General features: G+C 55.7%; 1 protein-coding gene and 1 non-coding gene across 2 annotated transcripts; both read right to left on the minus strand.

Moving 5' to 3' along the window:
- Positions 1-860: 860 nt before the first annotated feature.
- Positions 861-5,863, minus strand: ODC1 (ornithine decarboxylase 1). The gene is made up of 12 exons (XM_040992821.1): positions 5,764-5,863; positions 4,200-4,293; positions 3,983-4,116; positions 3,618-3,791; positions 3,267-3,439; positions 2,919-3,053; positions 2,739-2,820; positions 2,539-2,622; positions 1,979-2,141; positions 1,788-1,900; positions 1,490-1,704; positions 861-1,333 (listed from the first exon to the last, which is right to left on the minus strand). The coding sequence occupies exons 3-12, from the start codon at positions 4,082-4,084 to the stop codon at positions 1,189-1,191; spliced, it is 1,386 nt and encodes a 461-aa protein (XP_040848755.1). The 5' UTR covers positions 4,085-4,116; positions 4,200-4,293; positions 5,764-5,863; the 3' UTR covers positions 861-1,188.
- LOC121165488 lies at positions 4,648-4,780 on the minus strand. The gene has a single exon (XR_005885269.1). It is a non-coding gene; the product is annotated as a small nucleolar RNA SNORA42/SNORA80 family (small nucleolar RNA).
- Positions 5,864-26,429: the final 20,566 nt, after the last annotated feature.

Here is a 26,429-nt window from a genome sequence, read left to right on the forward strand (position 1 = left end):
CCACTACTCTGCTGCTCCATTCTGGTACACGTGGGCCTGGCCCCTGGGCAAGCTGGGCCTTGTCAGGATCTAATGCCCCGGGCTAACAGTGCAGTGCAAGGACTCAAAAGGCCTGCAGGGGTCAGTCCCCTGGGGACTGCCCTTCTCCAGCAGTCCTTGCCAACAAGCAACAGCAGGTTCCCTTCTGTCCCCAGCTCAGTTGGGCCACAAGGTGACTCTGTGACTGGGGTTGGTGACAAGCATGGGGTCACATTTTAGAGCAGGGAGCAGGACCCAGCTTGGATCTGCCCTTGTGTGGGAACCAGTCACCCTAACAGAGCAGGCAGGGCAGACCATTGGCTGAAGCCTTCTTCCTTCCCTGACCCGCCCCCCAGCTTCAGTCTGTCTCAGTGTCTTCCAAGAACTGTCACTGGTGCTCTGGTTAAAGCTGTATCCTCAGGGCCAGGAGACAAGGTGGAACTGCACGAGCTGGGGAAGGGCAGACCCCTGTCCAGCTAAGCTGCCACACCGGAGGGTCTGTGCCCGGTACATGCAGCCCAGGTCTTTGAGGAAGGCGGCTTCCTTGAGAACAGCAGGGACTTTGATGTGAACCCCAAGCCCTACCCCAGCCTGTACAGCAGGGGTCAATGGTCAAGGTGGAGGTCTGTCACAGAGTAACTGCTGTCCAATGTATGCAGCTGGCCATCACATGCTACAGGGACCCCACTCCAACCACTAACTATGCATGTGTCACAGGCCACAGTCCCCCATCAGCCTGCTGGAGGGGCACAATGACCTCCCTCCTCCAGGGCTCCAGGCCATCCCCTTCCGCCTCCCAAGGCCGACAGAACCCACGTCCAACCAGGCAGGACTCCAATGTGTAATTATTTCAAGATAGTTTATTTTCCAAACAGGTGCCAACATGGAGCTTCCAGCCCGCCTGCCATCGGACAAGCTACAAATGCTTGCCCAGCAGCTGAGGGGTACTCTTTAGTAGCATGTTTGAAAAGTGAATAAAAATCCATATAAAACAAATATTCAAATAGTTTCCATAGGAACACAGATAAGTGTGGCCCCATCTCCTAGCCTTCCATATTGCTTGCCAGCCCTACTCTTAAGACATTTCAAAACTGGCAGTAATTAAGTTAAATGGTCCCCCCACATCCCATAATTCAAGCTACGCCCGCAATTAACAGCTGCAGAGTGGTTTTACACGTTAATGCTGGCCGAGGCACAAGTCGCTGGGTGCCGCTCCATCCCGCTTTCCTGAGCACAGGACACAGGCAGAGTGCCAGTGTCGGGCTCCCCCACCTCAGGCGGGAAGTCATGGCTCTGGATCTGCTGCATCAGTTGCCTGAAAAAGAAGTGGCACCCTCAGCACCCCGAGGTCCCTGGGCAGTGCCCAGCCTGGCAGCACAGCCCTCATTCCTCCTTCATCCCAGGCCCACCATACCCAACTGCGCAAGCACAGAAGCAAGGAGCCGGGCTGCGGGAAGCATCGGCCACTCACCACATGGGTCTCGACATCACGTAGTAGATGGTGGGTCTCTGGAAGCCGTTGAAGGTGGAGGCCGCAGCCACCGTGTAGGCGCCCATGTTCTCAAAGAGCATCCAGTCACCCACGTGCATCTCGGGCAGGCCGCAGCGCTCCACAATCCGATCCAGGCCGTCACACGTGGGGCCCCAGATGCTGGAGGAGTAGTACTTCTCATCTGGTTTGGGTCTCTGTGTAAAGACAGCGAGAGTCGCTGGGAGGCCCTGGGTGCTGCCCGGGGTGCTGCGCAGGTGGGGGCAGCCCAGGGAGGTACCTTCTGCAGCAGGGGCCTCACGTGCGCGTGGTCGTACAGGATGCAGTTGAAGGAGCCGTACACGCCGTCATTGACGTAGTACATGAAAGTCTGCTCACTCGCTTCATCCTCATCTGAAAGGGCAGGAGCCTCAGCAGCCGCTCTGCGCCCATGCTCGGCGCAGCTGCGCCCCACGGCCTCCCGACACCTACCATCAGAGCCTGGCTGCTCCTTCAAGACGAGCTTCTTGGCGATGATGTTCACGGCCAGGGTGAAGGCCGAGGCCACGTAGTATCGACCTGGTTCTGCGATGATCCTCACCCCGGAGTCGGAGGGGAAGTACTTGTCCAACGCGGGGTTGATCACACTGGTGATCTATAAGCAAGACAAAGAGTGGCTGCTGTGTGGATTCAGACTGCAAGCGAGCCCACAGACAGGACGGGGTGGCGGTGTGTCACCAAGGACAAAGCTGAGGCCAGCCTGCATGCCCCCTAGACCACAGAACAAGTGATTACAAGTTACGCACCAGGCCACCCACCCTCAGCGACCCTGTGCCAGCTCAGTCACGAGAGAACAGGTCAGAGGCCAAGAGGATGACACGGGCCCTTCTCTCTAGCATCCCTCAGCAGGCCCAATGACAACGACCCGCAACTTTGACTTCAGAAAAGCAAAAAGCATGCATGAAATGCAATTTGGAGTAGCGTAAAGTCACTCAAATACATCCTACCAAGCCGTTTATCTTCATGCTGAGACAGTTTGGACAGAGAATTACCTCTTCAAACTTGAGCTTCACGTCCTCCGAGCCAGGGAAGCCCCCGCCGATATCGAGCAGATACATGTGGAATCCCACCTCAGCCTGGGCAGGAAAACCAAGTCAGCCAGGCTGGTGGGGCACGCCACCGCAGCCCAGCAATGGGGCCCAGCCAAAGCCCCCCGCCCGTACCAGGTCACTCCTGGGCGGCACCCACTCACCCCCATGTCAAAGACACAGCGGGCATCAGACAACGCCTGCACGAAGGTTTCCGGGTCTGTGCAGCCACTTCCCACATGGAAGCTGGGACAGAAAGGAATGTCATTTGCTGGGTCTTGGGAAAGTGACCCCACACAAGGCACAGAGCTGATGGGATGGAAAGGGCTCACCACGGGACTCACCTGACACCAATGACATCAATATTTAACTCTTTTGCACGCTCCAGAAGCAGCCTACTGGTTTTGAGTGTGGCACCAAATTTAACACTGAGGCGACAGACGGCCTTGGAGTCATCAGTGGCGATCCGCAACACCAACCTGGCAACAGGACAAAACAATCAAGGGACTTAGGAGGACTAAAAGAACCCAGCCCTCAACAGTGGGCCGGATACTGCAGCTCGTGTCACAGTCTTAGGTCAAGTTGAGCCATGTTCCATTTAAAGCACAGACAGCAATTTAAAGCAATGTCCAAGTGGCGAGAACCCACGTGCCCCACGCCGGGCTCTCCCTCAGAGGGGAGGACTCACTTACTTGGCCGTTGGATGTGCTCTGGCAACCTTCATGAGCTCCACTTCGCTGTCGAAAGTCATCATCTGGACCCCGCTGCTGGCAGCATACTTGATCTGGGACGCCTGCTTGCAGGGGTTGGCATAGATGATCCTCTCCGGAGGAACCCCGAGGCCCTGCACCAACTGGATTTCAGTCTGGAAGAGAAGAGGCCATGCCATAAATCATGCCACAGATGTGCACAATAAGAGAAACAAACACAAAAGCAAGTCACCGTCACTGCCCTTTCAATAGCATCCCCTACCCAGGAAATTGCCCGTCACCTCCCGGGGGAGGACCGCCAGACACCTGTGGGTGCCACTTGCCGCCCTTTACCTTGCTAGCACAGTCGAAGCCAGTCCCAATGGAAGCCAGGGTCCTTATTATGGCTTTGCTGTCGTTGCATTTGACGGCATAAAAGGGGGTCACGCGAGGAAGAGCTTTCAGCCACCTCAGATGCTTCTTGAGAATGTCCCCAAGGTCGGCGACATAAAAGGCATCCTTGTCATCCTGAGGACGGGAGCCCAGGTCACCCCACAAACCAGCGATCCCCTTTCTCACAGCTAGTACGTCCAACCACCAGTCCAGCCTCCGCCATGACCCCTCCCACCGGGGGTCACTGGACGACCCAGAGCCAATCAGATACACCTCCGCCACTGAGGCACCCCACCTGGCCGGCCCCCTTGGCCGCACACACTCACAGAGGAAGACGCCTCGTTAATCTTCTGGTCTAGGATGTCCTTGGCAGTAAAGCCTTCATCCAGGAAGTGGCAATCAAACTCTTCATGCTTCAAGTTGCTCATGGTTCCTCGGTGTTCCTCTGGCACGCAACAAGCTGCAAATCAGGGTGGAGAGTCACTTGGAAACCTCAGCACTGACTTTACCGAAACAAACTGCAAGCACAGCATGAGCACTTACACGGAAGACGCACGGGGTCAGAGGGAATCACTTGCAGCTTCTGAGGCGATGATCCCCAGTCCCAGGCCGGTGTCCTCAGTGGAAGCAGCACTACCTGCCCGACAGAGACCCACGTCACCTGCTCTGTACCTCCGCTCCAGGAGCCCCAGCCCCACGAGGCGGTGGTCCCGCCAGCACACCTCACATCACACCACAGCAGAGCTGGCCAGCTGCTCAGTGTTGCCCTGAAATCAAGGTTGTGACCTGCACCCCAGCGCCCCTGGCCTGACTCTGCCCTGTTCAGCACATGCACAGCCACACGGAAGGAACTTGGGGCTAACCCTGAATAGCCCAAGCAGGCAGCCACAACCAAAGCCAACCAAAGCGCGGTCCTGGGTCTCCCCGAAACCTGAGCGCAGGGGACTACAAGGACGGGCGGTAACCCCAGGAAAGTTCTGACAGCTACATCAACTGTGCAGCCCACTTCAGTGCCAACAACCTATGGAGAAGAGGCTGGGCAATGGTTCGGGGCCAGTTTGCTCTGGCATGGGACACTATGAGAGGCCCACGGGGACAGGCCTGCCATAAATCCTAACCCATGCGGGGAGTCTCCCGTCGGCAGAATCGCCCCGGGGGGCGGGGAGGAGCCCGTGGCCAGGAGATGCCCTTTGACGCTTCGCTTGCAAAGAACCCAATGAGGGTCTCCTGAAACGTTTCCAGCCACGCTCACGCTGCAATCAGAAAGCTTTCCTTTGCTTTGAAACACATCAGACAGCATTTGGCTTTCCTGTGTCTTTAAAACAATTTATCCGACTAAACTCTACACAGGGTCACCTCCTGGCCTGCTGCCGCTGCTGCTGTTCAGACATACGGAAATACAAACCCAGCCTAGCAAAAACTCTCAAAAATTCCAAGTCCCTCAAGCTGGGCCCGACTGGAGGTCGGATCAAGTCTGCCAGCACATTCTTTGTCTCCCCGGACATTCCTCGCAGGCTCTGCTCCCCACACTTGCACCGCTAGTCGGAATTCAACTACAATCAGCCTTTTTTTTTTTCTTTAAACTTGAGGGCTGGCTCCCTTGCGTATGCCTGTTGGCCTGAGCTAGCTTTTCCTTCCATCTCTACGTCGTTTAGAGTCCTTAGACACAGCTGCTGGACCTGGCTGCTCGGCTATCACCACCGGCCCGAGCTGCCGCAACGCCCGCCCTACGTCCTCACGGCAAAGCTAAAAACCAAGAAGGAAACAAGCAAAAAAATCCTTCGAAGGGCGTGCGCAGCTGGGGCCGGGCCCCGAGATCGCCTGCCGGCAGCGCTGCCCCGCACCTGCCGCGGGCCCCCGGCCGCTTCCGCTCGGGAGCCCGCCGCTGACGTGGTGCTGGGGCCGGCCGGGCCCCGCCGGGCTCGGGCGTCAGGGACCGGGCGAGCGGCCGCGGCCAGCACCGCCCCACCCCAGAGAGGGGGCACCCGCTCCCGCACCCGCAAGGCCGCCGACTCCCCCGCCGCCGCCACGACCACGTGTGCCCCGCGGGCAGCACGTGGCCCTCCCTTCCTCCCGGGCTCCCCGCCGGCCTCGGCCCGGCTCTCACCTCACAGCGGCCCGGCGCCGCGGGCCGGCCCCATGGAGACGCCGCCACCGCCTGAGCCCGAGCCGCTCCCGCCCGCCGGCCCGCCGGAGACGCCGGCCCCAGGTGGCGCCCGAGCTGGGGGCAGAGGGCGGCCGGCGGCGGCGGCTGCAGCAGGGACTGACAAAGCCGACGGCGCGCTGCGCCGCTACTTATAGCGCCGGCCTGTCGTCATGGAGACGCACCAGCTCAAACCAGCCGCGATCGGTTCCGGCCGGGAGGCCTCCGGGGGAGGGGCGGGGGCTCGGCGGTGGCCAACCCGGGCCGGGGCGGAGGGGGCGGGGGTCGCGGCAGCGGCGACGTCAGCAAGCGCCGCGGGTCCGCCCGGCCCCGAGGCAGGCCCGCGCATGCGCAGCGCGCCACGCCGCGGGCCCTGTCAACGCGGCGCCGCCGGCTCGGGACGCGTGTGGCCCGGGACGCGTGTGGCCGGGGACGCGTGTGGCCCGGGACGCGTGTGGCCCGGGACGCGTGTGGCCGGGGACGCGTGTGGCCCGGGACGCGTGTGGCCGGGGACGCGTGTGGCCCGGACGCGTGTGGCCGGGGACGCGTGTGGCCCGGACGCGTGTGGCGGCCGCGGCCGTGCCCGGACAGCCCAGTATGCCCCCGCCCGCTGCCGAAGGCCGCCATCCTCCGCCAGCGTGCTTTTCACTGGGCTTTTAGGGCCTGGTGCCCTGGGGCAGACGGGCAAAGGGAAGGGTGGATGCTGGCCGCCGTGCCCTGGGTTTGGAGTCCTCCTCGTGGACAGCTGATAGGTGAGGTTCCACCCAGGGCTCCCCAGAGGGCCGGGGGCTAAAGCCAAGTGTCAGTGTGGCTCCGACCACGCGCTTTCCTTGGGCCTGTGCCCTCCAACTGCTGTGTGAAGTTTGGACAAGCCACTGTCCTTCTCCAGTCTCTAGTGGCTCCTTGGGAGCGGGGGTACCCACGTGGCGTGAAGAAAGACCCCACGCTCCCAGGAGAGAGGAGGTTCCCAGAACTGGCACCCACTGGGCAACCTGCTTAACTGCTACTCTTTTTAAATTATTCTTTTTAAAAAGATGTATTTATTTGAAAAAGGCAGAGTTAGAAAGATCATTAGCCTTCTGCTTGCAGTGGCCTGGACTGGGCCAAACAACTCCACGTGGGTCTGGGTGGTGCTTGGGCCATCCTCTGCTGCTGTCAGGCCTGTGGGCAGGAAACTGGGACTCAGACCAGCACTTCAGTACGAGGTGCTGGTGTTGGAAGTTTCAGTTCTGCTTGCCGCACCTCGGTGTGGGACCCTCTCTTTGTGGGGTCCTTAGTGAGTGCCCAAGCCCCGGGGCTAGAGGTCAGAAGTATCAGCACTCCTAACAGGCTCCAAAAGGACCAGCGCAGACCTGTCACGGGTGTATTTGTCCCCTCCAACAGGCAGTTTTCCTTGCACTCTGAAGGCTGCCCTGCGCGGGTACGTGGCCTAGTGTCTGGCAGCCAGCGCAGAGGGCCAGGCAGGTGGCCAGGGTGTGCTTCCGCTGCAGGTGGGGAACCTGCAGGCACGTTCTTGCCCAGGGCTCAGGTTGTCAGTCCGATGTCGCCCACACTCAGGCCTCCCCTGCCCAGGCCCCTCCAGGCACACATTCTTCAGCCCTCTGCTTGCCTCCACCTGCTTCTGGGGAGGCCAGGCCTTGCCCCTCGCTGCCTGTGACCTGCCTCGGGGAAGCAGATGCCAGGAAAGCGGCCTGTCATCCGGAAGGCTGGCAGCCCCTGGCAGGCTCCGGAGAACCCGGTGGTGAAGGGCCTGGAGGGGGCAGGACTGAGGAATCAGAGCTGACTACCCACCCAGACTCGAGCAGAGAAAACGGTGGTGGCTAAACCCAGTTGTACTCAAAACCCACTTCAGTACGTTGCAGCCTTTTTATTTTTCTCTGTTCCTAGAGAAAGGCCTCCTTGGCAAGTAGGTGATGCCAGACGCCTGGGTGGCACCCTGAGCTGAGGTTTGTGTGTTTGGGCAGAAGTAGAAAAGGAAGCGAATGCAAATACTGGAGCCGCCTTGGTGGCGCTCCCCCTGAGCTTGGAGACCTCCCAGCTGGCACGCCCCAGGCCCCAGGGTGTCCTTGGCTTCCCTGGCCCCCGGGGGTGGCAGGTTGCTGTCAGATAAGCCCTGTGAAAGTCCTCTGACCATGTCTTCTGAACCACCCCCTCCAAAAAAAGCAAAAATAAACCAGGAAGGGCAAGTCTGATGATAGATTTTTTCTTGGGGCCACTGTGATAGCTTAGCTGGCTAACCCTACACCCAGAAGCACTGGCATTCCATATGGGCATAGGTTCATTTTTTTAGCTGCTCTACTTCCTTTCTAGTTCCCTGCTTGTGGTCTGGGAAAGCAACGGAGGACGGCCCAAAGCCTTGGGACCCTGCACCCACATGAGAGACTTAGAAAAAGCTCCTGGCTCCTGGCTTTGGATTGGCTCAGCTCCGAGCATTGCAGCCACTTGGGAAGTGAACCAGAAGGTAGAAGATATTTCTCTGTGTGTTTCAAATTTTCTTTGTAAATCTGCCTTTCTAGTAAAAATAAATAAATCCTAAAAAAAAAAAAATTTTTAATTGTACTGCATTTACATGAAAGGGCACCTAAAGATGCAAGAGAGATTTCTGGAGAATGTGTCTCATGGGAGAACTGGGTGTGGGTTTCTGTGGCACAGTAAGCCCATCTTCTAATTCCATTTTCCATGAGTGTTCTGAGCACTCCCCTAGCGCAGTCACAGATTGAGGAAGTCACCCTTCTCGGGAGGAGTTAACATCCAGGAGTTAACATCCAGTGTTTCTGTAACCGTCCCCTCAACATGGGGACATGTGACACTGGGAGCCACATGTGGCTTTAGGAAGCTAGGTCTGTCGCAACCAGGTGTGTGTGGTCCTGTTCTGTCCCCCACATTTCTCCGGGATGCATAGGAGGGGTTGACTGGCTTGATGCTGGGGATGCCCTCCACCCCCGCAGGGCCACTCTGGTCCTCTTTAGACATTCCAGCCCAAGTCACGGGTGCTCCAGCCTTGCTCGGGAGTCATCAGGGTGTTTCCAGAACCCTGACCTGCCCTCCAAGGCTGAGCGTGTGCTGTGTTTGCTCAGGATCCCAGTGGTGCACAGAGGCGTGGAGGGCCGCCTCCAGGGAGCCCTCCTCCCTCTGAACAATGGTGGTGTCATCCGAGAAGGGGGCTTCCCCTGGAGTTGTGTCTCGTGAATGCAAAGCCCAGGATGTTGCGTTTACAAAGTGTTGTTTCATCACAGCCCTGCCTCGCCCTAGCCTTGCTGTGGCTCCCTGGTAGAACTGCCAGGAGAGGGGTCACTGGGCAAGCTGGGCTGGGGCTTCCCGGACGCCTGCAGGGACCTGGGGGAGGCTCCCTGGCCACACGGAACAGGCTGTGACCAAGGTGGTCTCTGTCCGATGTATCAGTGCTTGGCTTCCCAATAACCATTCCTTTGCAGTGGCTGAAGCCAAAGTGCTGGCAAATGTGTGCCAAGCTGACAATCGGACCGGCCACCTAATGTGCCCACATGGGCTGCAGAGCTGATCTACTGGAAACCCTTCAGGCCGTCAGGGTCAAGTCCAGGTGCCTTGGATCACGAGAAGGCTGAGGACAGAGGCCTGTCCTGCCCACCTCCCACCAACACTGGACTTGTTGCACCTTGCCAGTCTGGCTGGGTATCCTTCCCCAGCCCCCTTGACATTCTGGATCTTGATTTTTGTTTGTTCTGTTTCCAGCTCAGTGCCAGGGCTCCTGTGTCACTTAGCACAGTTATGTGGGAACCAGGGCTGTCCGGGGACATCTGTCATTCATGATTGCCGTGGGAGGGGTCAGCTCCTAGGCAGGTTGTCCTTAAGCTCAGGGAGGGTGAGAAGGGAGGAAATGGCTGGCTGTGCTTCCTCTGGCCAGGACCCCTCTCTGTTCTCTGACTGGGTACACATCTGGCTGGCGCAGCCCGTGCTCCACGCTGTGCAGGGCTGGGGCTAGAGGCCGCCCCTCGGTGACTGCAGCCCAGGGCCGGATTCCTGGAGACCCACAGGAAAGCACCTACCCAGCGCTTCGAGCAGCCGCCCCTTTTGTTCCATTTTCTCCTAAGCTCCTGGTAACTCCCTCTGACCCAACAAGTCGCAGCACCTCTGCTGCCTTTGTCACTGCCCCATTTTCGCCCGGGCCCCACCCCTGTGGGCCCCACCTCTGGGAAGCCCCAGAGCCTGCACATCGCTTCCTTCCATGAAGGGCACAGCATGTGGAGGGCCCTTGCCTAGCCAGGACGTCTGGGAGGGCCTGTGCCCTGCCCAGGGGCACTGCATGCCCTACGGCTCCACAATGGGCTGAAGCGCACAGGTGTCCCCCAACTCTGGGAGCAGCCCTGGAGCATTGGCCCTTCTTGGTTGTGTAGAGTCGGCGCCAAGCTGTGTGTCCTGCTGGCCCTGACAACTCCTTGCTGACGCACGATAGGGCCCAGTGATTTGAGAAGACTGCTAGGGCACCATAAATGGGTACAAAGCGTTCCACATTGGCATTTGGCATCCTGTGTCACTCCGGGCCAGAGCAGGCAGCCCTGGGAGTTAAATAGCCCAGCCTCTAACAGCTGCAGGAGGCCACTGCTATGTCCAGAGGACGGGGTGTCCAGGGGCTGTGAGCACAGTGAAAGCCAGGGGGCACAGTAGGGCTGTGAGGGGGTACCGGGGCCATAGGGAGAGCCCCTGATGGACAGGAGGAAGCTGGAGTTGCTGAGGGGAGGCCACCTGTGTTGGAGAGCCCCCTGAGGGGGTTACAGGGAGAGAGGACCCCACTGTCTCTTGCTCTCATCCTCTAACTGCCTATCCACCAGGAAGCTTGCAGGTCAGAGGCCCACCCCCCACCCATGCTGTTAGATGTAGCCAGTTAGAGACCAAGGTGGACAGACAGGGGATGGGTGCTCTCTACCCATCTGGAAAGCACCTCCTGCCCAGAGTTAGCACGAAGATTGTGAGACGATTCACGGTGGCTTAAGCAATCAGGAAAGTTCATCATGTCACCTACTGAGCCGTCTCCTGGAAGGGAGGATCCGGTTTCATTGATTCAGGGCTTCAGCCTCAGCATCAAGGACCTGAACTCTTCTCTTTTGCCACTTCCAGGTCTGGGTGGTGGCTGGGTGTTAGCCTCTTGCTTCCAAGGCGGCTGTCCCGGATCTGGTTATCACCTACACGAGACCCATGGCAAGTAGGAAAGCACATCTCTTTCCCTCTTTCCTACCCATGGTGGATGGAATTTTATTGGGAGCCACTGGGCAGTGGGCATGGGCTCCTGTGCTGAGTGTGACCCTTTGGAGCTACCTGCTGTGGTGTGCCTCTCTCCTCACCCTCACAACCCCTTGGTGAAGTCCTAACCCCTGTCCCTTGGAATGGGCCCTTGTTTGGAGATGGGAAGGGCCCAATTCCAAGAGGACCAGACTGGGGCACACAGGCATATACGGGGAGACAGACCAAGGCCTGCCGGCGCCAGTCAACAGCCATCAGAAGCACACACAGGGTCTCCCCACACCTGCTTCTCCAACTATCAGCCCCTGAACTGGTTGATGCGCAAAGCCCCAAAGCTCAGGGGAGTGGTCCTGGGGCGCAGCAGCTGGAGGGAGCAGCCAGACCACCTAAACACCAAAAGGTGCTGATGTGGGAATGGAGGCGTGGGAATAGCACGGGACACGTGCCTGGGCCTGGTGCTGAGCGCTCTGGCACTCCCAGGGTGGTTGTGGAGTAAAAAGACTTTGGCTTTGCGGGGCTGAGACCCAGTGTAATGTGGGAAGCATCTGAGGCTCCAAGCTTGGGGTACAGACCTGGACACAGCTAGACCCCAGCTGTCCCTCCTTCCTCACACCTCTAGAGAGGTCTGGATGCATCCTTGAAAATGAAACCCGATCTTGTGTCTCCCCCTGGAAACCTCCTGGGGGGCAGTTTCCTCTGTCCCATGGATGGCCTTCCTGCTGGGTTCCAGCTTACTCCGGCCATGCTCTTGCATGCTCATCCCAACCGCTGTCAACTGGGCACTTGGTCTCCATTCTGTCAGCCACCGTCTGCTGAACCCACCACACATTCTGCATACATAGGTCCCTTCTTATCTGTTGCCTCTTCCAGGGCTGCACTCCAGGGGCCGACTTGTGATAGGCTGGGGACTGGAGCAGGTCAGACATCCCAGGCTAAGCCAGGACAGGGCACTCAGAAGAGCCAGGCCAATAGAAGAGGTGAGTACCATGGGATAGCAGCAGCCTTACATTTGGTCTACCTCTCCAGAGGTGAAGACTCCTGTCTGGACTGGCTTATTTGAAGCCTACACAGTATGGGCAGCCCAAAACTCACTGAGAACAACCATACAGTATCCACCTTGTTGGCTGGAGTGCTGGCCTGGAGAGCTACTAACCAGCGCCTGCTGTCCTACATAAGAGTAAAGATGTACTCCAATTCTAAGGCACAAAGTCACTTGCTGCTGCATCCCACTCCCCAAAAGGTCTTCCTGGAGCAGAGACAGGCCCATCTCTGTGGTTCCTGACCCTTCAAATCTGTGCAGTAGCCTGCAGATTCCTCCAGTGGTCAGTGACCCTGCCAGCTTCCTGAAGGACCACGATGTTCTTGTGGAGCCAGGATGCCGAGATCTCAGCGAGAAGTTCTGGCTGGCAGAGCCCAGCTTCGGGGTCTGACAGACCCCGGTTTAAAGAGAGCTGTAGCAGGGAGTCCAGGAGCAGGCCCTGAGACACAGCCTGGGGATTTGAACCCGGGGCCCTCACAGGCAAGAGCCTAGAGGTCCATGAGCTGTTTCCTCAGCTTCAGGTGGGATGATGCTGGAAGCCGCCTCGGAATGCCGCTGGCAGGTGGATGAGCCAGCTCGTGCTCAGAGCCGGGGCTGTGTCCATTGGGTGTGATGTTGGAAACTGCATCTGCTGCTGCTCTGTGCTTACAGAGCAAAGCGATCCTTTCTGGATTTGCTCTTTAGATTTGAAACAATAGTTTGCTTTTTAAATTTATCTATTGGTTTGAAAAGTAGCATTACAGAGTGAGAGAGAGAAAGAAATCTTCCATCGGCTGGTTCACTCCCCAAATGGCTGCAACAGCCAGGGCTGGGCTGGTCTGAAGCCAGGAGCCTGAAGCTCCATCTGGGTCTCCCACACAGGAGGCAGAGCACCAAGCACTTGGGCCATCTTCTGCTGCTTTCCCAGGAGCGTTAGCAGGAAGCTAGATCACAAGCGGAACAGCCAAGACTCAAACTGACATTTTTATGGGAAGTCAGCATCGCAGGTGGTGGTTTAACCAGCTGCACCGCAAGACTGACCTCAAATAAACAGTAATGTTCAAAGAAGAAATATCAGAAGTAAAGTACTGCAAGTTGACCATTTCATGTCTAAGCCAAAACTGAATTTCGTGTGCACACATTGAGCAAAAATTGTGCAGTTAATGCTTTTCACTAAGATTTCAACAACAAAACTCCACGCTGGAGCTTTCCAGGCTGCCTCTTCCAGGACAAGGTTTTGGTGGCCCATGGCCACCGGGCCGGGCTGTTCAAGGAGAGAAAAGCGCTTGCGACGCGCTCTGGGCAGGAATGCACATAGCCACGTCTGGATGAATCAGGGACCAGCTGTGGAAATGAAAGCTCTCTGAATTAATTTAGGGGCAGAGTACGTTCATGAAAGGGCAAGTAATGAAAACGTGAAGTCCTCGCGGATGTCGTAAAAACCCCTTCCCGACCCTGGCCAAGCACCAGAACAAAGGACTCTTCTGAGGGCAAAGCGCTTTGTCGGTGCCCCGCGTAGGCCGGCGGGGCACAGCCGTAATCACCAGCGGGCGGCTTTGCGTCGATGTTATTACCGCCTTTGCCTGTCTGCACACAATACAGGTCTTTATGGCTTGCAGCCTGCACCTGGGTCACAGGCGCCCAGTGTCCCGCCCTTCTTACACCGCCACACCTGCCTGGGGCTGGATGCAGGGACAGTTAGCTCCAGGTATAGTGGGCGGTGGGGTCTCGGCTAAGTCCTTCTTGCTCTCTGAGCCTGGGATCTTCTTGCTGTTAGTTTTAGAGTTGCTGGCTGGAAGTCTTGGCTGAGTGCATGTGCCCAGCGAGGCGTTGACCTTGGTGGAAGCTACAGATGGGGCATCCCCTCACTCCTGCTCTCCCACCCAGGATACCTGTGCCCACCCAGCTTCTCTTCTGCGGCTCTCTGAGGCCCTGTGTCCTAGACCCAGATTTGGTCTGTTTCGGTCTCTGCCTGTGTCTGTGTGGTTGTCCGATGCTGGGACACGGTGTTCTCTCCTCCTGAACTCTGCTGTGTGATTCTGCAGGGTCACCAAGCTCACAGGTTGCAGGCAGGTTCAAGTCTGTCATCCATATCTGCAGACTCAGGACACACCCTGGGGCCTGGTGACATTGAGGTCGGGGTAAATCTGGGCTGACCTGTATGCAGTAGCACTCAATGGCGCCCTCTCATTCCCAGAGTGCCGTGGTCCCTTACATCTAAGGGACCCGTGTCTCTTACTCTCCTGAGCCTCATTGCCTCTTCAGCATCTTATCTTCTCCCTCACGTCCCCTTCCAGAATGTACCTGCTTGTCGCTCGGGTTAGTGCTACCTTCGCACATGCACCCAGTGGTCAGGCCACTGCTGATAGCCTCCTCTGAGACAAGGTGGAGCTGCTGGCCCGGGGCGGGGGGGGGGGGTGGTGTTCCCCAGGGCCTCCAATAGTGAGCAGTTCTCTGAGAAGGGAGAAATCCCCAGGGCCTTCGTCTGTGTGCCGGATAGAGACAATAGCTCTCAGCTGTGCAGCCAGGGGAGGGAGACTTTGGTAGCACACTTACTGAATGCAGCCCGGCAACGACTAAAGGCTTAGAAGTACCATACCCCAGGGCAGGTGTTGGGTACAGAGGTTGAGACTCTGCAGGGTGGGGTGGGGTGAGGTAGGGATGGGGCAGTGGCTGGTATGATGGACTGGGTCGCTGCCTGTGCAGCCTGCATACCATATGAATGTTGGTTCAAGTCTTGGTTGTTCTAGTTTAAATCTAGCTTCCTGTTGGTGTGTCTGGGAAAGTAGCGGAGTCCTTACCACACGGTGGGAAACCGTGGAGAGTGAACTAGTGGGTGGAAGGTTTCTCTCCCTCCACTCTTGCTGTCTGTGATGCTGCCTTCCAAATAAATAGGTCCACTTGGGACGTGGCATCCGCCATCACTGTCCCCTCTGGATCTGAGTCCTGCTGTAATCCCAGTCCCAGCCCCCTGCCCACGCGCACCCGGGGCGGCAGAGGGTGGAGGTGCAGACACAGATACATGAAAATGTCATTTGTCAAAATCAGAAATTGGAACTTTCCCACATGCCCAATGTGAGGTGATGAAACTGGTCTCTTCACGTGCCATTTGGCCTTTGCAATACGGTTAGCAATGATTTCTAATGGATCAGGGAAGTGTGCTGTGTTATAGAATGAAAACACAGATTTGTAGAAAAGTTTTCAGTTTTTTGTTGTGATGGAACATTGCCCGTTTGAGGCATCTTTGACATTTTGAGTCTTGGGCAGTCCTCCGTCCTTCCTACTCATTCCAAAACATTTTTGTAATCTGAGGACAGCATGATTTTGTATAAAAATGTGTGAGTACGTACTTTTAATTATTTTTATCATTAATTATTGATTTTGTTTGAATAATGTAATTATTTTTAAAATGTTTATTATCAATTTAAAATATTCTTTTCATTGAGATTTTTGATAGGTTCACTTTTGTTTTTCAAAGAACTGTTTATTTATTTGAAAGGTAGAGTGAGAAAGAGAGAGAAAGGAAGATCTTGCAACCATGAGTTCACTCTCCAAATGGTCGCAACAATTGAGGCTGGGTCAGGTTGAAGTCAGGAGCCAGGAGCTCCAGCCAGGTCTCTTACTTAAGTGACAGGGCCTAAGCACCTGAGCCATCACCCTCTGCCCTCCCAGGCATGTTAGCAGGGAGCTGGACTGGAAGTGGACCAGCCAGGACTTGAACTGGCGCTTACATGTGGGATGTGGATGTTCAAAGTGCAGCTTGGGGCCCACTGTGGTAGCCTAGTGGCACTGGGATCCCATATGGGCACAATTTGTGTCCCAGCGGCCTCACTTCCCATCCAGCTCCCTGCATGTTGCCTGGGAAAGCAGTCAAGTACGGCTGGCCCAAAGCCTTGGGACCCTGCACCCACATGGGAGACCCGGAAGAAGTTCCTGACTCCGAATCAGCTCAGCTCTAGCCACTGCAGCCACTTGGGGAGGGAATCATTGGACGGAAGATCTTCCTCTCTGTTTCTCTGCCTTTCCAATAAATAAATATATGTATATATATGTATATATATATAAACAATAAAATGCAGCCAGACCTTCCGCGATGCCAGCCCCTTTGATTCGTTGAGGCTATTTGGTGTCTGACTTTCAGTCAACAAGCAAATGGCCTTGCCAGCGTACGACACACTTAAAACGCTCTTTGAGGGGGAAGTGCATCTTTGTTACCCAGTTTCCTTGGAAGCTGCAGTGCTCGGTGATGACCAGCTCTGCTTTGACTTGGTGAGAGTCCTCAGCCTCACTCTCCCTCGGGGCTCAGCCCCACCACGTGGTCACAGTGGTCACTTTCACCATCGTCTCCTGTGAACCCGGGCTCCGAGAGGCCTCTGCTGGTGCTGTGCTGGCTGTGGGGTAGGTGTCCAGACACCCCCTGTGGAAGGAAGATTCTGGAAACTTAGTGTCCATTGCAGATGCAGAAGAAAGGAGGCTGTTTTCCTTCTGAAATGACATGCATGGCACAAAATTCTGCTTGAGGTCCCCTGGATCCAAGCTCTTGCTCATTCACCTTGACACTGGGTGCTGTAGGCAGAGCTTGAGCTTCCTGCCAAGTCTGATCACCTGTGGGTAACCACAGCCACTTTCCTGTGCAGCGTGCCGTGTGGCTTCTGATGGCTGGCCGGCCAACCGAACTGGAGGCAGCCCTGTTCCCCGTCCCTCCCCCTGACCTTCCACAGGATCGGGTAGATCTGCCCTCAGGCTCAAGGGATTGGATAAGGAAGTTGCAGGAAAGGATATTCTTGACCCAAACCAGCTAGGTCAGATTCCTTCTGCCCCTGCTTTGGGTAAGGGGTCAGCCTCGCAGGCCTGTGTGCAGGCTGCTGGGGACCACATGGTCCCTGGGGGCAGAGAAACATGCAACCATGGCCCAGAACACAGAGATGGGTTGGTGTGGGGAGAGATGGAGATGGGGCTGGCCGAGTCTACATCCAGCCTGACTGGACAGAACTGTCTGCCTGGGCTGGTATGTGACGCCCTCAGTCCTTAGTAGGAATGCCCTTTGTGCCACGCAGGGCCATCTCTGCGGAGTGGGAATCCCTGCCCCACAGTCCAGCTGTCCTTGTTGCAGCTGGAGAAGGTACAGTTGGCTCCTCTCGATTCTGGGAAGCTGTGCCCCCTGGGGAAGATGAGGGCTCTCAGCCACCTGCGGGATTTCCTGCGCTTGCCCACCTGCTGGAGACTCAGCCACGTGCTCGTGGGGTCAGGCTCGCTGCCTGGCTCCCCAGGCCTGACCTCTGCTGCCTTCCCAGGCACAGTCAGCAGGTAGCTGGATCAGAGTGCCACTGTGCCCTACAGCTGTGCCCTACAGCTGTGCCCTAATTGCGTGTCATTTAAATTAGTTTAGATTTCCATAGACTTGCCCAGCTGGTGGTTCCCACACTAAAGATCGGAGCCCTAAGTTAAAGCCGTAAACATTGACCGCAGAGCCCTCTCAACAGCATGTGTGTTTCAGAGACAACCCAAGCTCACCACAACCTCCCCTTCAGCCCAGGCAGGATGCTAGCCCAAGGACTGGGTCTTCCGTGGACAGCCTGATCCAGCCCTTCGGGAGGTCGTGGGGAAGCCTCCTGGAGCCCATAGCAGGTGTCTTCAGCTTTGAACTTGCTTCTAGAGGCACGCCTCTTTTGACTCCAGTGTGGTGCCTTTCATTGCAGAAGTCCAAGAGCAAGCCCATGACGTCACCCTGACCTCTGAGCTGTGGCCTTGTGCGAAGTCACCTCCACCCTGAGCCATGGTTGGGACAAAGCTCTTCCTCCCCATAAAACCCAACCCAACCCCTCATTACCCTCAGGGGGCTCATTTCTGCACCCCAGCTGGTGAGAGGCACACCTTGACCTTTATGAAGGTTCTGGAAAGATGTCGAGTTGCAGATCTGGAGCCAAGAGGAGGAGGTAGGACACTGTGTCCGCTCTGTGAGGTCATCGGGGACAACTCCCAGTTGTCTCACACAGGGCTGCTGGCCATAGCTGAGACGGCTGCTGGTGCTGGATTGCCCGAATGTGCTTCCACTTCAGGAGTGGGAATTGCCTGCAGATCTGACCCAGAGCAGGCCAGTGTGTGCCTGGGGTCCCTGGAGGCAGTCATGGGTCTGCACTGACTGGTCAGCTGGCCTCTTGTTGTTCCAGAACCCCTCTTCCCTCCCTGGAATGGAAAGCTGGGCTCGCTCTTGGTAAGAGTTCATGCAGCTTTCTCTAGACCTGAATACAGAGCAAAGGGTGACAAGATCTTGCCAGGGAAGAGAGTGGCTGAGCCCCACTCTTGCAGGCAGAATTGTACTGTTGGCACTTTGCAAATGTCAGCTTCCTTTGCTACTTTCAGCAGGGGGTAAGCCGGCACCAGGTCAGCTGCTGGTCAGCAGGCCGGCGGGAGCCAGCCTTTCTTCTCTGGGGAGGACTTCAGCTGTGGTGAGGCTAGGCTTGGCCTGAGGGATGGGTTCTTCAAGAAAGAGTCGTGGGGCCTCGTACTGATCGCAACCTCACTGTACCTCAGTTTTCTTGTGTGTGAAATAGGCTGGTAATATGCACTTTACAGGGTTACAAAGTTGATGTTGCTTCATCTCTGCCCTGAACTCAGAGCAACAACAGTGCTCAACAGAGGCTGTGTTCGGTGTTGGGGCCATTCTGGCTGCTCTGATGGTGAACTAGCCCACGGGTTCTGCCTGTCTTGGAACCCTCCTGCCTTCTGTCTCTCCATGACTCAGGGCTGCTCAGTAGACTTGATGTTGTAGAGAAGTTTTGCGTTTGTAGAAAAACGGAGCTGCAAAGCGTAGAGCTATCACACACCTCAACCTCCTTTGTCCCAGTTCTCCCACCTGTTAGCAACTTGCAGTAGTGTGCTGTTTGCTACAACTGACAAGCCAATGCTGAAATGTGTATGCACCAAGCTTCGGGCAGGATTTGCCCTGTGGGGTCCACAGCTGCCAGCCACTTGGAGTGTCACCCTTAGTGTCAATAACGGCTTGTGTCGCAGACAAGCCCTGGCAGGTGTTTTCCATTCTTGTTCATTAATCCCCACGTGTTATAATTAAAACAAACAAAAAAAAGGATAGAAAATGTCTATAAAATGTTTGCTTGACAAGCTTGCCACCCTGCAGCTAATTAAAAAAAAAATTATTTATTTATTGGAAAGTCAGATATACAGAGAGGAAGATCTTCCATCCGATGATTCACTCCCCAAGTGAGTGTAACGGCCAATGCTATGCTGATCCAAAGCCAGGATCTAGGAGCTCTTCCGGGTATCCCACATGGGTGCAGCGTCCCAAGGCTTTGGGCCGTCCTCGACTGCTTTCTCAGGCCACAAGCAGGGAGCTGGATGGGAAGTGGAGCTGCCGGGATTAGAACCGGCGCTCTTGTATATGGGATTAGATCCCATATGGGATCCCGGTGCATTCAAGGTGAGGACTTTAGCCACTAGGCCACACTGCCGGGCCCCACCCTGCAGCTAATTTGCAGGCACAGTTTTTAAGCTAAACCTGTGCCCAGGCTCCCACGTAGACTACTGTGGCAGGAACTTGCTTTGCTGGGTAGACCCAAGTTCTACCCCAAAGCTTCTAAGGGGAGGGTTGGCTACTGCGCCCTTAAGCCTGACTGGTCAGATCAGGGTCCAGCATCGCTCTGTGTCATGAGGGCTTGGTGGGAATACAGAGTCCTAGGCCCCTTGGGTTTGTGCACCTACAAGTCAGATGTTGGAGAAATGCAATGCAATGTGTGGGTGCAAGAGGCAAGACAGTGTGGAAAGGTGTGGGGAAATCACGGCCCCTTTGAGTGTGATGAGTGACATCATGGGGTCACTCCCACTGTTCCCAGGCCTGATGGGAAGACACCCCCCACTTTGACATCAAAACAGCTGTCCAGGATGGGGTGGGAACTGTACACCATTATCAAATTCAACATCAGCCTGTCAAAGGTTTATGGAGTTTCCAGTCCCACCTATGGCTCCCCGTGGAGAACCAGAGCAAAGGCTTTCATAGCTCATGGGCCGGACGTTTCCCACCCCTGCTCCTTAAAAAAATGATGCCCTCCCCGCTGCCACCCTGTCCTCTCTGTATCCCATTACACGTGATTTAGCACATGATGAGAAATGAAAGCAAGGACATTTTTTCCATCTCACTCTGTAGTTCTGAACTTGACATTATTAGCTCTGTGTCTGTCCGACTTTGGTCTGACCGTGCTCTCTGTGAGTTCCCTGCCATGTGTGCATGGAGAATGGGCCTGGCCTGAGAGGATTGGGCATGCACACATTTATACCATCTCACATTTCTTCGTTTGGCCATAAGGCAGGCAGCATGGGCCACACAAGGAGCTGGCCCCTGAGCCAGAAGGCTGAATGCTCTGTGCTGGCTCGGACTGCCGGCCTTTACCCAGCGCTTTCCAGTGATGAAAGCAAGACCAGGATCCCGAAGCCCAGAGAACCTGTGTCATGGGCTTGGGGCCTTCTTGCTCTGGAGTGGAAGACAATTGGGCTGCCTGGGATCCAGCCCCACAGAGCAGGCTCCCGCTGGCGGCTCAGTGCATGGTGGCTGACTGAGCACACCAGTCGAGGTACAGAGAAATCGCTTTGGTTCCTTATCCTGTACATTCTGGAACTTTTTTTTTTTTTTAAATTGAAAAGGCAGATTTATAGAAAGAAGGAGAGATAAAGACCTTCGTTCTGCTGGCTCACTCCTCAAATGGCTGCAACGGCCAGAGCTAAGCCATCTGAAGCCAGCAACCAGGAGCTTCTTCTGGGTTTCCCATGTAGGTGGGTCTCCCAAGGTTTTGGGCCATCCTCTACTGCTTTCTCAGGCCATAAGCATGAAGCTAGATGGGAATTGGAGTAGCCAGGACATGAACCAGTGCCCGAATGGGATCCCAGTGCATGCAAGAGGAGGATTTAGCCATTGAATCATCCTGCCGGGCCCTGGAATGTTCTGCGATGGCAGATGCCAAGATGACTGCTGTCCCCAGCGATGGACTTGGTGCACGGAGCCAATAATAACACGTGTGGACCCTGACTGATGGTCAAAGTTTATTAGTGGCATCAGACTTTATACACTGAGGGTCATATGGGATAAGGGAGGAAGTATTGAGCTTATCAATAAAACCCATCAACTGTCCCAATACTCTTGTTTGGAACTCCTTTTGTCTTGTATATTCCACCAAGTATTCTCACACACATACTGTCCATTCAACTGTTCTTATACAAATAATATCCAATCAGGTATACAAAAGGTGGCCATTTGGTTGTTCTCATGCAAATATTATCCAATCAACTGTAATCCTGTGCCCTCTGACCCGCTAGGGTCACAATGTCCTTCTACAATGACCATGTACCAAGGGCTTGTCTGCCTTTGATGACTTCAAACTCTTTCAAGCATCTTAGCCAACTCTGCTGCTGTTTACTTGAGGGCCTGGGGAACAGGGAAGGACAGGTGCCAGCCTTGGATGGAGTTGGCAAAGATCTCTCCAACTGAGCAGAACTCAGGGTGGTGGCGGAGGGGACAGCAGACTAACGTGGGGGGGATTCAAAGACCAAAGGGGGTGCAGGGCGAGGCTGGAGGGGGACACTTCCTTGGGCCAAGTGCTGGGGAGGCCCCTGCACTGCCTCTGAAGCAGATCGGTGGTGAGGAGATGCCTGTGTCTCTTTTCAGTTTCCTGCTGTGGCTGCTGGGCCCGCCTCCTGCACCCTGACCCCTCACCTGCCTTCGGCACCTGCCAGGTCATCTCAGCCTCCTGGGCAGGGCTCCTCGGTGCAGTCTGCTGGTGCTGGGAGCAGAGAAGGGCTGTGAAGGAGGGGCAAGCTCAAGAGGAACTTGAATGGGAGGGACGGAGACCCTGGGCGGCTGAGCCTGGGGATGGAGTTTCTGGAGGAATCAAGGCTCCCATGGCTACAGGGAGAGGGGAGCCTGCAGGTGCAGGTGCTGGCTCGAGGTGGAGGGGTGCATGGAAGCCTGAACGATGGTCATGTGACCACCGTAACACAGGAGGCTGTTGGATTGTGAGAAGCTGACAGTTCAGTCTGTGGGACTGTGTCCTTGCCAGGAAGGGGACACCACATGTCTCATGGCACTAGAAGGTGTGGAGCTGTGTCCTGAGAGCCCAGGGCATGAAGGCTTGGCAGCTCTGCGGGCCCTGGGGTCCTGGGCTTGAGCCCTTGGACCTGGGAAAGAGGAGCATGTCACCCCAGAGCAGGGCGACCCCTGCCAGTTCTTAGCTTTGTGCAAGCAACTGTCATGGCTGCCAGCAAGGGTTAGGGTTAATGACAATGACCTGGCAAAGTATGGCAGAGCCTCAGACCTGGGTTGAGATGTTGGCATCACCTCCCTGATGCCACTGGGTGAAGGGCAGGCCCTTGGACCCAGTCCCACGGCCTGAACAAGAAGTGCTGACAGCACGGGGCAGTCCCTGGGCATTCATGGCAAGATGTGGGCAACAAGCTGGACTGAGAGGAGCATGGGCACTCAATGCTAACAGAGCATGTGCCATGCCTGGGCTTCCCTCCTCCCTAACTGGTGTGATCTCCGTTTCCTGCTGGGGAAATTGAGGCAGGAGAGGCTGGGACTTGCCCAAGGTTAGCCACAGGGAAGTTCAGACCCCCAATGTAGATCCAGGCTTGCCTGACTTCTCAGCAGTCATGTGGGGGAGACACTGAAGCTTCCGTATCTCCAGCCCTGCACCTAGCGGCTCCACCTGGCTCCTACGCAACTCCCACCATCCTGTGGAAGTGCCAGAGTGGGAGCCTCAACCCTTCCTGCCACACAGCCTGCTTCTGCAGCTCGATGATGGAAGTGACAATGGCTGCTCACATTTACGCAAAGGAGACATTTCTGGTCAAAAGCTGCTAGCGCTGTTCATGGCACACAGCGGACAGCTGGCTGAGCCTAAAGAGAGGTGGACAGTTGGGTGGTGAGGGCCCTGGGGTCTGGACAGTGGGGTTGCACGCTTCTTTCCGCTCACCTGAAGATGGGCCGAGCCTGAGATGGCCCAAATCACCCGCTGTGAGCGGCCATGTGTCTTTAACGTCGGTGCTGCCAGTCATGCCCTGGGGTCCAGGAGACCAGCAGGGCAGCCCCGGTGTGTCAGCGGGGCCCGAGACCACGCTCCGTGGTCTTGTTCAGACTTAGCTGCTAACTGCTTTGGGGCCTTCGGCAAATTACTTCACTACTCAGTGTCTCGCTCTCCTGATCCGTAAAATGGGATAATAATACTTACCTCCCTCACAGGGCTTGTTGCAAGAATTAATTAAAGTTTATGAAGTGCTTTGAGAGTCCCGGATAAAAGGCACTGCAGAAGCACACAGTATTATTATCATCATCCAGCAGGCTATAAAAGACAATTTTGCAGGAAAAGGCAAAAAGTTAATTTCCATACAAGCAGAAACAAAGGCAGATATAGTCACAGAAAGTTTAAAAAAGGGAGACTAGAGGATAATTTATATAATTTTTAAAAATTATAACATGTTCTCTCCCCACCAATAATCAATGGAGCGAGGTAATTACAGATTTCAGCTCAGGCTGCGGACTGGGTCCTCTGCAGCCGAGCTGTCTCTTGGATCACGCAGTGAGGCCAGGTCTGGGATACAGGAGTTCCTGGATGCAAAGTGGGGTTGGGTGACACTCTCAAATACAGATGGGGCTGTAGGGAAGAGGCACTCTATGCGGATAGGCTCTGCATGGCTGCTGGCATCCCGCCACGCGTGTCTCCCCGTGTCCCAGGGCTGGAGCCTCAGTGCGTGAGCCACCAAACAAGCCACTGCCGACAGCGTGTTACTCTTGCAGTGACCAGGGAGGCCATGCAGCACGGCCTTGGGCTGGAAGCAGACCTGGGTCTGTCCCATCCTGCCCCATTAGCCCTGATATTTGGGGTGATCACAAACACCCAGGGACACCCCCAGACAATGCACAGTAAAGTACCCATCTGACAAGACAAAACAGCCACACAGCAGCGCACTTTATTGCACCGTGTTCTTACATACTTACGTATGTTGGCTTGAAAGGCAGGAAGAGAAGAAACACAGACAGCCGTCCATAACCTGCTCTCCAAATGCCTGCAGGAGTGGGAACGGGCCAGGCCGGAGCTGGAAGCCAGGACCTCAAGCCTGGCTTCCCATGAGGGCGGCAGGAGGTTGCCTGCTCCAGCCATCACCTGCCATCACAGGAGTGCCACAGCAGCAAGCTGGACTTGGCAGCAGAGCTGGCATTCAAAGCCAGGCACCCTGAGATGAGATGTGGGTATCTGAAATGGCATCTTAACCACCGGGCCAGGCACCCTCTTTGTAAAGCGAGTTTTGATTCTTCTGTATGTTAGATGCACAGAGAATTGGGCAAACCCAGAGTAGGCAAAGTCATCATGTAATACAGAACCTATCTGAGAAACTTTTTTGAAAGATTTATTTAAAAGTTAGAGTTACAGGGCTCGGCACGGTAGCCTTGCACGTGTTGAGATCCCATAGGGGCGTTGGTTCTAATCCTGGTGGTCCTGCTTCCCATCCAGCTACTTGCTTGTGGCCTAGGAAAGAAGGTGAGGACAACCCAAAGCCTTGGGACCCTGCACCCGCATGGGAGACCCAGAAGAGGCTCCTGACTCCTGGCTTTGGATCAGCTCAGCTCCAGCCATTGCAGCTACTTGGGGAGTGAATCATTGGATAAAAGATCTTCCTCTCTGTCTCTCCTCTCTGTATATCTGACTTTCCAATAAAAATAAATAAGTCGTCTGCAGGGGTAGTTGCCCCGCAGATGATGACAGCAAGAATCTGGGTAAATGGAAAATTGAGGTTGATGACATCAGCCAACGGGTGCTGGGAGGACTGCATCATCCTTGGATGGGTGAGACCGACAGCATTGCAGATCTATCCAAACCACCTGATCAGAACCCCCGGAACATGCACTAGAATGGGACCCTGGGTTGATAGCGGGTGGCAGTTCCCCATCCCTGGGTGCTGGAACATTTGGGAGGCCAGATGTGGCTTCTCCCTTTGTCTCCCTTCTTCCCTTAGAGACGAGCAGAAATGGAGAACTAGGAGGCAATGATTTCACCCACTTTTCCAGTGATCCTCTATTCTTCCTATCCTGGGCAACTCTGTAATTACCATCAAATAAATAACATTGTTAAAGAAATAAATAAATCATTTTTAAAAATTAGAGTTAGAGAGAGGGAGAGAGAGCTCTTTTCCTTCTGCAGGTTCACTTCCCGAATGGCTGCAGTGGTTGGAGTGAGCCAGGTGGGAGGAAGCCAGGAACTGGGAACTTTGTCTGGGTCTCCCTTGTGGGTGCAGGGAGCCCAGCACGCGAGCCACTTTCCCTGCTTTCCCAAGTGCATCATCAGGGAGCTGGATGAGAAATGCAGCAGTTAGGACACGAGCCAGCACCTATGTGGGATGCCTGCTCCACCACACATACTGGCTCCCGAATCTGACACTTGAATTTGAAGCTGACAGAAGGCAGCAGAGGTGCCCATTTGCCATGGCTTGTGGGGGTTTCCTGCTCTGTGCCCACATGCGTGTGTGTGTGTGTGTGTGTGTGTGTGTGTGTAAGAGTGCTGAGGGGGCAGGGCAGGGGGGCACCTAGAGACAGACTTGAAGGTGGGGTCCTTGCAGAGCGGACTCCAGAAGCTGACCCCTGCTCCTGCCCCTGCAGCTGCTCTCCAGGCTACAGTGTGGCCGCTGTCTGCCCTTCTGCTCGTCCTAGACCTTGGTTCCATCCTCAGCTTTGCCACTCACTCCTGTGACCTCAGCTGGATTTGAACGACTCTGTTTTCTTTTCTGGGAAACAGGCCCCACCCCCACAGGGTGCCCTGAGGACTCAGAGGGTCGGAGTTTGGCCACCTGCCCAGACGCGGAAGTCCCTGCCCTGGGGGCCGGCCCGGACTGACTGGGTGTTTTCTCTGCCTATCTCACTGATGTCTCACAAGGGATCATCTTTGAGACGAAATGTCAGGAGCTCCATTTCACCATCGACTTCCTGGAAGCAGCACCTCACAGGCTCTTTCCGAGAAAACAGAGGCAGAAGATGAAATCTGGTCAAGGTGAGCACACCAACAAAGCTGCTCACAGGGTGCCCTGCCTGTGCCACCCAGATACGCTTTGCAGGGGCCTCTGAGAACACCTGGCCTCGGGGAGGGCTTCAGGTGCTTGGCAGTGCTGGGCAGGTGGCTCGGGGCCAAGCAGGGACGAGCAGCTATACCGCCCGCAGCCCTGGGCACGGTGCTGTGTGCCCACCACCTTCTGCAGGACGGACCTCAAGGAGGGGGCTGGGGTGACACATGTGCATGTGTAATAGGAGGGAAATTCAGGCTTCTCTGCTCTTCGCGTGCAAGGAGCTCAAATAGCCAGAGCAACCCTTGGCATTGGGTGTGGCTTGAGAGCCAGTCTGACG

This window comes from Ochotona curzoniae, unplaced genomic scaffold (genome assembly GCF_017591425.1).
Source record: "Ochotona curzoniae isolate NIBS_2020 unplaced genomic scaffold, NIBS_Ocur_1.0 contig_883, whole genome shotgun sequence".
In the NCBI taxonomy this organism is placed as follows: Eukaryota; Metazoa; Chordata; class Mammalia; order Lagomorpha; family Ochotonidae; genus Ochotona; species Ochotona curzoniae.